The sequence below is a fragment of the Brachyhypopomus gauderio genome, chromosome 5 (assembly GCF_052324685.1).
Source record: "Brachyhypopomus gauderio isolate BG-103 chromosome 5, BGAUD_0.2, whole genome shotgun sequence".
Taxonomy (NCBI): Eukaryota; Metazoa; Chordata; class Actinopteri; order Gymnotiformes; family Hypopomidae; genus Brachyhypopomus; species Brachyhypopomus gauderio.
In genome coordinates, this window is record NC_135215.1 from 21,448,906 (window position 1) to 21,460,790 (window position 11,885).

The following is an 11,885-nucleotide window of genomic DNA, read 5'->3' on the forward strand; positions in this document are numbered from 1 at the left end:
CCTTCGTATAGTTTTTATTTAGTTATCATCTCATTTTCGTCATGAAAAAAATGTTCGTTGATGAAAACTGACAAAAATTATTCATCAACGAAATTAACACTGCACGGGAACAGGAGATGAAGGAGACTCCTTCTGAGTTGCGGGAACGGGAGACGAAGGAGACCCCTTCCGAGTTGCAGGAACGGGAGACAAAGGAGACCCCTTCCGGGTCATGGGAACACCTAAATTCCTAGGTGCCTCTCTCATAGGGATACTGGTGGTAGGCTCCTCTTTATAAGGAGGGCACGGCTGGGTGGCAACTAGGGCTGAACGATTAATTGCATTTGCGATAATTTCGCGATTTTTTAAAACGCGATTGTCTAATCGCACAGGCTGCGATTTAAACTGGTCACGTGACTTGGGAGCGAGCCGAGGACGAACGGAGCAAACCCGAGCAGGAGGCAGGGAGGTGGAGAAGTGAAGTTAACACAGCGCACTTTAACTTGTTGCACAATGGCTTCAGGCTCGACAGAAGCTGACACAACTGAAAGTCTAATACCAAAGAGGGGCAGCACATAAGTTGTGTGAAATTACTTTGGCTTTTAAAAAGATGCTGCTCAACGTCAGGTACCCTGCAAAACATGCCTTGCTACTGTTGCTACGACGCGAGGTAACACTACAAACCTTCAGCATTAAAAAAACACCACAAAGCCTCGTATGATATTTGTAAGGCTAAAATGCCAACGACCAGTGCTGCATCTTCAAATACGCCAAAGTGTTTCTCTGCGCTTATACAGCTTTAGTATGCGGTGAGCAGCGAAATACCGTAAAATCACGCATATAGGCGCAATAAGATTTAAAGCGCGGATGAATCGCGAAAGCGCGGATAGCTTGACCGCGGTCCAGCAGACAGGGTTCACTGACCGAACCGTTTGAAAGTGTAACTCCTTATGGATGTAATTCGAAGCGGCACGCTGAAATAACTCGGGCAGTAACGAAGTTCATAGTGAAAGACATGATGCCCGTTAATATAGTGAACAAGCCCGGCTTCATGGCTTTGTTAAACACACTGGATATGCGCTACCAAACGCCCTCACGCACATATTTTAGCCAAGTTGCTATACCTGCAGGGCTGCCAACTCTCACGCATTGAGCGTCTTAGACTAAAAAATTAGTAGTTCGCTCTGGCGCCAACCACAGGCGATCGATCGATCACGATATAATAATAATACTTAAATTTAGTCCATTTTACACCCAGTGGCGGACTTAGCAATTTGGAGGCTCAAGGCGAATTTAGCTAGGGGGCCCATCAACATTAATATGCGAGAAATAAGTTCAGGTTCACACTACAAGATTTTAGGCTGGTTTTTCAGTCGCCGACAGAAACTGTGGTCGGACGCAAATCGGGGATCATTCAGCAGTTCACACTACACGACTGAGCGAGCACCGAAAGACGCTCGCCGAGTGGTCGCCAACTCATCGCAGACGACCGGCAGATATCTAGCATGTTTAATATCTAGCATGTTTAATATCTAGCCCAGTCGGCGACTGTGAGTCAACAGCAGCGTCTAACTTCATACAACTTTACTACAAGACTGTGTTTAAGTTATTGTGACAGCACTGGAGAAATAGTGCGATTGACTATATCTATGTTGGAACTATGGAGTGGTTAAACGGTAAAAAAAAATAATAATAACGAAAATGTGGAGTACATGTACGTTGTTTTTATTTTCTTCGTGGTGTTGCTGGTTCTCGCGAGTGTTTCATTTTCGTGTTCTCGTGTTTTTGGACGGCAGCCAGATGAGTCGGCGATTCCCCAGTCGTTTAATTCGTGAGCCCACGTCACCGATCAGTCATGTAGTGTGAAAGCCACAACTGAAAGACTTGCGATTACAGCACAACCAGTCGTGTAGTGCGAACGGCACAAAAACCTGACGACTGAAAAGTCGTGTAGTGTGAACCTGGCTTTAGCTAGACAAGGGGGCCCTACAGTGGGAGGGGCCCAAGGCAATTGCCTAGCAACGCCTCTATGCAAAGACCGCCTCTGTTTACACCCCCCCCCCCCCCGAAACAGAGTTTCCTGAAGTGGAACAATGGGGAAAAATCACGATTTTAAATCGCAATCGCAATTTATAGATAAAAAATTGCAATTAGATTATTTTCCAAAATCGTTCAGCCCTAGTGGCAACCCTTACAGCAGGCGTACTCAACTAAATTTGTCCGCGGTCCAGTTTTGGCAGATACCTGTGACCTGAGGTCCGGTGCGGCGGGGGTGGCGAACGTAAGTTGTTGAGCGGGGGGGGGGGGGGCACGACGGTGCGCGAACGGTGGAGGCGTTTATACTTTCGCGAGCGTTTTGTCCGAAACGATAGGCGTTTTGTCCGGAACGATATGCGGTAGAAACACCCCTCAAAACAGGGGAATGAACATTTACCTGACCAATTTTAATGTTGCTATATGTTTCAGGTTTGAAAAGTGCTGGAATTTAGGTTAAAGTACTTTAAAATGCTTGAAATTGTAACTACTTGGTTTCACAACAAATATCTGTCTGACTGAATAGTTCTCTTGTATTAGGTTAACAAATACGAGCCTCTTGTAATTCCAGGACGAAACATGAGAGAACGTGAAGACGTGAAGATTGGGCGTTTTTTTTTACTTAATTATGTTTAACATGCTGGGAAATATTGAAATGGACCTTGAAAGTGGCGTACAAGTGCTTGAATTCCACCTTATAAAGGTGTATGAACCCTGAAAACGTGACTTTGTTCATTGCGCTGAAGCGCGGCGCGAAGTTACAAAAATCGAGAGGTGCACGACCTCGCGAACCGACAGCGCGCGAGGCACTCGCGCACACGCGGAGCCATAGCGATTACGTCATTTTCGCCGCGCGGACCCTCGCGCCGCTCGCGAAGCGTCAACCAGGCAGGCTTGTTGTTGGGGGGGGGGGGGGGGGGGGGTGGCGAACGTAAGTTGTTGAGCGGGGGTGGCAAACGTAACACTCGTGACGGAGTGTTTTTTCAATAGCCCTGATATAAATGCTACGGTTTTGTTTTGGTCCGTATCCAGTTAATCAGGAATGAGATTGGGTCCGGACAGGACTGCGTTCGGGTCCGGATCCGGACCGCGGTCCGCCAGTTGAGTACCCCTGCCTTACAGGAACCTTGGCAGAAAGACGCTCTTCTGAATGACCTCTGAGATGTTTTTGATTGTACAGATGCGGGTTTGATTAGCTCTAAGTTTGTTTGCTCTTCCCAAGTACCCTAGATGCTTTCCCGACCCGAATTTCAACCCGAACCTGAATTTCGACCTGAACCTAAATTTCAACCTGAACCTGAATTTTGACCCAAACCTGAATTTTGACCTGAACCTAAATTTCAACCTGAACCTGAATTTCGACCCAAACTTGAATTTTGAACTGAACCTAAATTTCAACCTGAACCTGAATTTCGACCCAAACCTGAATTTCGACCCGAACCAGTCGAACCAGAATTTTTAAATACCTGATGGAATTTCACATGCTTTTTTTTCCAAGAAATAATGGTTTCAGGTTCAGGTTATGGTGACACTGACAAAGCTCCATATGCCCATCTTGGCCAGGAGGACACCCTTGTAAGAGACTGATAAGTGTAATGAAAACTAGCCTTGTTAAATAAAGGTTATAATAATAAAATGTTTAATGCTCAAGATATTTGCTGATTCAGCCAAAGGTTGATGACATACCATTAACAATATAGTAACATTGACACTGTGCCTCCAAACACTATCATTTCTGCCGTTCTTTTCTTTCTTTCATAATCTGCCATCTGATTTGACTTAGAAACCCCTATATGTTTGTGTGAAGTTTACAATGTGCTTTATATCGGACATTAGTAGTCATTGTTAATATAATTATTAATTATAAATCCAATTGTGCAAAATGCCTGGTCTTTATGTATTTCCTGTAGATTCAAATGTATATGTATATTTATATGATGTTACTTCATTGTTCTTTATAAGAACACTGTCCCAATTACACGACAGTCAGATTTTACACATGTAAACAGTAGAAGATCAAGTAAAATGTTTTCCATGATAAGCATGATAACGCTTAAATCAGTCAAGATTAGTGTAACATTAAAATAAATTATACTTTGTGTATTCTGTAGTTTAGGTTTTCACACAAGTGCAGATTAGGTCCAGAAAAAAATTATGCATGTTGAACAGCAACTACTGTATATAGACCCTCATGATCACTTAATGATCATGCATCTAGACTATGTTTGTGTGAGAGAGTATGTTTGTGGAAGGTGCTTTTTAAGTTCTGTTGTCAAGACATGCAGAAATGCCTTGAAATGCCACTGAAGTAATCCCATATAATTGCCATCTGGGCCTGCAGCTGTATTTTATGTTTTTGTTACATTTTTGTGGTTAAATTAGCAAAACAAAATGGGTTTCAACTCAGGGTAAAATATTATTAGTCAGCCTAGACTGCATTAATGTAATTGATGGACAACCTCATAAATCTTTTTTTCTGTATAATCATATTACCCCTCTTTAATCCACTTATCTAAATTTCAAATTATATTGAGCAGAGCATGATGGGTTTTCTCATATCTCACAAATATTTTCCTTGCCACTCATGGCCATGTTTTTGCTCTAGAGAATTTTTTTGTGAAAATCTATATTCACACACACTGAGGTGACACTATCATGAAAGTGTGGTATATAAATAAAATGTCTTATGTCTGAATTTCAAATACATTTCAATTTTATGATATTCACAGTACTTTATACAAAGAAATTTAAGGCTTACTTACACAAATTTGGCATACTCTTTGTACTGACATTATACACCAGTTTGTCATATATTCACACAGAATGTTGTCAGACCACTAACTAAATTAAACGTGTCATAAAGGAACAGTGTTCCCCATGTTTCATAATAGCTTTTTTTTATGGATAAAAAAGCAGCACTGAGCAACACTGCTGCATACGTTCAAAAGTGTTACAGCACATAGGTGGAAACTGTGGCTATTCTTAGAAAGTATGCATATTTTTAGACACATATTTAAAAACAGGGAAAAATAATTCACTACTTAAATTGTCCAAAGGCTATATAGAGTTATATGTGATTGTAAGTTGGGAGATCAATTATAAAAAATAAGCTAGCCTTTCACATTTACTTATAGCATTGACCACTCCTCTGAGCTGTTTGAACCAATTTAGTGTAACATGTTGTGTGAATCACTGGGAAGCATACCAGGTTGTGCCCAAACACAGATGGAAGGGTAAAAAGGACTATAGAACAAGCCTACATCAGTCACACTAACATGACCTGTGCTGAAATTCCTTAACCCTAAACCTGCACTTAATGCTATCAGTTCAAGCTAAGGATCAACTTAGATGGCAAATTACATCCCATTTGCTTTAATGAGGGTTGGATGACCTTGCAAGAATCTGCCACTGAAGCTCCTCAATGCCTTGTAACTATAACAAAGACACTAATGTTATTTAAGTAATTTAAGGTTAGCACCTTGCAGATTTTCAGAGACGTTCACTAGGTCTTCAGGCTTTTACACAAGTCATTCTGAAGTTCAGAGGAAAATGTAGATGCAATTCAGTCTTTCCAGTTACAGTTTTGCTCAATTGCTAAAACACAATTTCTGAAACCTTGCTCCAATAAACACAAAACCTCATTTTCAAGCAGTAATGAGGTTTTTTGTTTTTTACAAAACCTCTGACTCCTGTTGCAAATTCAAGCTTTCGCCTCAAAACAGATTTACCAGTGCTCAAAACCAAACACTGCTCTCAAGCAGTCGGTAAACAATACACCAAAAATAGAAAACACATTGTTACATTTTTTTTTTACATAATCTCAAACAAATTTCATATTTTTCCATCATTGACTTTTGATTAATGAAAACATGTTCTATCATAGTAGAAACTACTGCTTTGCTCTTACAATTTCTTTTGATTCCTCCTCCTCCTCCTCGTAAACCCCTATTTTACAGTACTGTACCCTGCAGCTCACAAACTTTCTGTGATACTACAATTTTTCTTGGTTGATATGAACCTACAACCAGTCAAATATGTTAAGCAGTCAGTAAACAAATGGAAAGCACAACCTTCAGGGCCATACAATTTGTTTACAATATTGCACAGTATACAGCCTACAATGCACTGTAGTACAGTATACGATACTACAGTGAAAGGGACAAAGTCAAAGGACTAAACAAGGGATCAGTCTGTCTTTGGGCTGGTCAGGCCAGAGCACTTCATTGACATCACAAGCATTATTTTCCCTCCTGAGGCAACAGGGGAAGAAGCCTCGTGTGCCGTGTACAGCCTTGACATGATTTCTCACCCCTATCACCACAGGCATCCATGTATGTTGTGTCACATTGTTTGAAAGAAGTAAAATCAATTTTGAGTGATTGTGTTTAATCAATGATGGGTGCTTTATTTGCATTTAATTGTTGCCATTTGTGTTAACTAGAATGGATGACGTGCATTATAATGCTGAATGTGTTTTGAGAATGAGAAGATGTTTAGTTTTGCTGCAAATTGTGTTTTACCATGTGAAATGGTTTAAGTATAGACAACAGACTGAACAATTGCCTAAATGAGTTCCGGCAACTGAGAACTTTGTTCAGCCAATGGGTTTTAGTGTTTTAGCAACTGAGAAAAACTGTAACAGACCAGTATCCCATGGGTCCGAACAGAGAAGCAATGAAAAGTGGAGTGGACATACAAATGAAAAACAGGTATTACAAAGCACACTATATGCAGATTCTACCAGAGACAAAAACATGCAAAAATGATAGTACAGCAAATTCCATTTTATATGAAATCTGCTGGATTCCCACAAACCCAACAAAAGGATTTGTTAAGACACTTTTAGTGCAAAACGGTATTTGTGTTACAGTGGGGATGGGAATATATGTAGAACAGCTTTATCAGTTTTAAACCCAAGTGTGGTTCACATTCAAAGTGGTCTGCAATAGGTCCTGGACCAAGACGTGGGTCCCAATGACGTTGGACTGTTGACAATGGTTTTAAGTGTACACACACACATACACACGCTCTGAGAAAATAAGTATTGCACAACCATAAAATAATTTATAGAATTAAATACATTTTGAAAAAAGGATTCATGTTTTTCATGTTTAGCACTTATGGAACATTTTTTGTTTCATTTTATTAATGAACATTGACTTAATTGAGCACCATTGTATACAGTTATCTCATGCAGGCTGGTTGACTGAGAGGCTAAAACAGCAAACTGATAAAGTGAAGTGTTGTACTGATGAATGACTCCATTCCCAGAGACACAAACACAGTCTTCCATTTAGAACTCTTCTTAGAAACCCAGTTGAAAATAACCCAGGGAGTCCTAACACGAGAAGCAGGGGTTGCCATTTTCTGTGATCTCAGCTGTGGTTTCTCTGACAATGGTTAAGGTAAGAGGTTGTAACAGATCAACATAAAAGGGAATTTATACTGACTTCATGTGAAGACACAAATGCAGTCAATAAAAACCTGGTCAAAATCATAAGGGTCATATTGGAAATCTCCTTGTGTCCTCGAAAACAGAATCGCACATAGTGACAATAAAAAAACAACCAAAGATAAATCAACATTATTGTCCATTTTCTTTTAAAGAAATTATTACTGGCAGATAATTATAATAACGATGATAATTATAATTATCAGTCATTATAAAATTTGGAGAGCAACTATGCATACAGAAACAAAAAACCTGCGTATCTCTGCAGTGTTGATGCATGACAAACACATTTAATCAAAAAAAGACATGTCTGATGCTGGATGCATCATTAGAAGTGGAACTCCCCAAGAATGCACCTGGTGAGTGGTGCTTTTACAGCAGTCTGTGTAGACCAGTGTATCCTACACATAAAAGGTAAACTCAACAGGCCAAGTCTGTAGAACATCTACAGGTCTTTCCTCAAGGACAATAAACATTCTTCTGTAGTTCTCAATGACCTGACAAGAAGTTACCTTGGTAACATATACCTTGGGTTGAGCAGGACATCTTGAGTCCATAGTGCCCATTAAGGCTTCTCATTATAGATTGTGTAGTGCTAAAAATTTTGGTGACTGTGGTATTCATAGTTCTTTAGTCTCTATACATTGTAGGTGTAGTCCGTCAAGTAGTCCTTCAGTCTGTTAGGAAGTGGGAGCTCTTGTACCTGTCGTGTCGTTTTATTGATGGCAATGCGGCACAAGTGCTGAAGAGAAGGTATGGCTGTGTACACGGGAGTTGTTAGGAGAAGCTGCACTGTTCCATTGGGCGGGACCAGTGGAGCAGTCCCGCCCTTACAGGAAGTCCTCGACAGCTGAACATAATGTTCCACCAGGTGTACCACGCTGTCAAACTGCTTAAGTTTGGGCTTGACCAGCACCACAGAGTCCAGCTTGAACTTGCCTTCTTTGTATTCGATGCGCAGGTTGGTGGGTCCAGCCGATGTCATTGCGGAGATGGTGAAGAGGTAGTCTCTTTGGGTGCTGTCACGGACCAGGAATGTACCCTCCGATGCATCTTGAAGGATCTCTTTGGCTTCATTGGCTGTCAGGCGGCCCCAGTACCAGCCTGAGAACAAAAATATCCATACAGTCACACATATTAGCTTCCATGATTTTGATTTGAGTTTTTTTTTTGTGTGTGTGTGTGTGTGTGTGTGTGTGTGTGTGTGTGTGTGATACTCTATTCTACATGAGTAGTAACAGAACCATAGGTTATGTAATTGTTATATTTCAGACAGAAACGTTATTTGCTACTGCTCATGAACCAGGCTTGTTCTGTGAGCCAATGTCTTTCCAGATGTGCTGCTCCAGGTTCTGCTGCACTGACCACTCTGCACTTACAGTAGTACAGCTCGCCTCCCTGCACCACACAGTACAGCCAAAAAAGAGGAAAAAACCCTCAGCATTCTTCTTTATACAACCCCATCAATCCAGTTTATATCCCGCCACTACGCCCAACCAAGCTAAACTGGAAATATGAAGAAACTGTTGGAATGTAAACTAGCTGCATACTACAATATTAAAACATGTAACTGGTTTTTGTTTTCCTGGTGTGGTGTGCCAAAATGTGTATGTGTGCCATTATATATATATATATATATATATATATATACACACATACATGCATACATACATACATACATACATACATACACACACACACATATAGTCTACTGGGAACTTCTGTCGGACACTCCCTGGTCCGATGAAATGAAAACGATAAGCAACAATAAAGAAAAGAAAATTAGATAAGCGATAAAAAGAAAAGGCGTTCCAGGAAACAGGTTAAATATGCCAAAGTTTTCAAAACAAAAATCTTGAGAACAAATTCAGGTGCGCTGTTTTAGGCAGCTTGGTTCATGGTTATTGCAGCAAATAAAAGATAGGTTTTATTAAAATCGAGTAAGCGCGATTGAACAGATTTAAAAAATGCACTCAAACACAACTACAAAAACCATTATAAAATATAGTTTATAAAAAAATAACGATTTTCATTATTAATCTTAACTTCGTATTTGTTTGCCGGATACACGAAACTAAATGCAATTATTGTTTTACGGTTAATTTATACAACTAAAATGGTGCAAACGAGAGGTGTTAAAGTTTGAAAGGATGACGGTTATTCGTGTTTCATTTTTGTCTTAATCATCCTATTCTTCCACACTATATAACATATACTGTGCAATGGTTGGAAAAAAACAACGAAACGCCCAAATAGTAAACAAATGTGGTGAAGTCATGCAAATGAGTGCAAACATCATTAGACCTACCGGTATTCTTCAGGTCTCTCATAGCTGCGGAAATTCGTCCCATTTCGGACTGTGCGGCTCGGGTTTCTGCCTCTGCTCTCCTGTCATTTTCGATGGTCTCCGTAGAGTCGGAGGAGTGACAGGTCATTGGAGAACCCCGCAACGCATCCAATAAATGTGTGCAAAAGTCCAAAAATGTGCAGTCAAAGACTTGTACAGTATCCAGTCAGCCTTACTGTGTTTATGAATGAACGCTCTGACCTAAAAATAAATAAAGTCGTAAACTGCGTGTGTGAAAAGAGGTGAAATCAATAGTAGTGTATTATTACATACAATCAATCCTGGCCAAATGTGCTGTCAAAAATGACCTGCTTGTTTGGCAGGCATGTTCTTATGTTGGGCGTAAAAAGGGATTTTAGACGCTATCACACAGAACAACAGGAAAGGTCGGTTAACAAAACGCGCTTCTCTTTCAGTCACACGTAAAGCTCGGCGTGAGACTCCCAATAAACGCTCCAGAGTGGACGGAGTCTTCCCCGAACTGGCAGCGTATCTACTAGGAAAACGCCTGGACTCGTACCAGTCTTTACTGGCAAATGATGAGGACACAGAGAACTGCAGAATTACAGAATAATTCATTACACCATATGCGCGCGTTTGTCCTGTAAGCAGCGATTTCAATTGAGTTACAAACTATACAAGGGACTCTATCTTAATAAAACTATTGACACTGACACAAGTAAGCAGCTGGCTGTATCACACGAGCAAGGCTACAGGACATTAACCAGGATATAGGCCACCACAACGTCAATTAAATACACTTTACTTATCCCCTATCTTGTTTGAAATTAACAAAGACTGCGGTGACTTTCACTTGGCAGATATTAAATCTCCACTTGATACTTTAGCTGCTGCAACGAACCACCTCATCGGTACCGCCACATTCGTTGCACTTTGACATGTCATTTCAAACCGTCTGTAGTCAATTATATTGCCTCTTGACTGTATTATTCGTGTCTTGGGTCAACAGCGTACGAGTTAACACGACAAACCCAAAGAAAACACGACGCTACCGGACCTTTTTCCGCCTCGGCATCTACAGCCAGTCTGCCGTGTCCGGCTCGTTGGAGGGAGCTGCTGGGTCCAGAAGCTGTTGTCAAACCGGCACGTCGCCTGTCGCACAAGATTAAAACCGTGTCCGCCGTAACGCAGAACCAAACAGCCAGCGGAGAAAGAATATGCATTCTGTTGGGTCCTGAATCTGTCGAGACCTCGGCGCTAACATGTCTTTCTTTGGTGTTTGTTGTTAACAACCTAATCGCCATTTAACATTGCCGTACACAAAAGAACAATTTCCAAGAACTTTCCAGGAATAGTGTCACGTGGACAAAAGCGCGAAGATTTTTTTAAGGTGGTGCCAAACATTTTTTGTGACAGGTTAACAGGGTCAATTCCCACCAGTCAAGCTTATTTGGACAGGTACTACGTTAATTAAAACCAATGTTAACTACGACGAAATAAATACTTTTCACTTATGACTACAACTTTTGTAGGTGATACTTTTCATTTCCTTTCAGCAGAAGCTCTTATCCAAACGACTTCACATCACAATTCCCAGCATGTATACTCACTGGCATTTCAAGGCTTTTAACTCACTTTAAAAACAAGTGTAGTCTAATGAAGGCCAATGAGTAGATGTGTCCTGTATTAAATGATTGAGGGCACATGATACACATTTTAAAACAGTAATATCTCCATTTCATTGAAAAGATGAAAGAAGGTCAGAATAGCCAATATAAATGTAACCAGCAAGTGCAGAAAATTATTAAAACATAATTGATATAAATAAAAATAATGATTTGTATTTTGCCTTTTAAAAATTGCTATACCTCTGTCTTGAAGTAAGAAAATTTCTTCACTATTGAGTGTCAGAGTCAAAGCAGTAGGATTTTGCCTTCTGATTCAGAACAAAGCAACAAACCAAAACCAGTACAATATCGTTTTAAATACACTTTTAGTGTTCTCAAAAGGCAGTTATTTTAAACATTTAACATTTTTAATGTTTGACATCTGATCTGATGTTTGACCTCATCTGATGATTATTGTGACAGGTACCACCTTAAAAATGTAAAC

At 40.3% G+C, this 11,885-nt stretch overlaps 1 protein-coding gene across 1 annotated transcript; it reads right to left on the minus strand.

Moving 5' to 3' along the window:
* Positions 1–3,653: 3,653 nt before the first annotated feature.
* On the minus strand, positions 3,654–11,116 carry socs2 (suppressor of cytokine signaling 2). The gene is made up of 3 exons (XM_077006448.1): positions 10,831–11,116; positions 9,774–10,013; positions 3,654–8,569 (listed from the first exon to the last, which is right to left on the minus strand). Exons 2-3 carry the CDS (start codon positions 9,898–9,900, stop codon positions 8,103–8,105), a joined length of 594 nt encoding a protein of 197 aa, XP_076862563.1. The 5' UTR covers positions 9,901–10,013; positions 10,831–11,116; the 3' UTR covers positions 3,654–8,102.
* Positions 11,117–11,885: the final 769 nt, after the last annotated feature.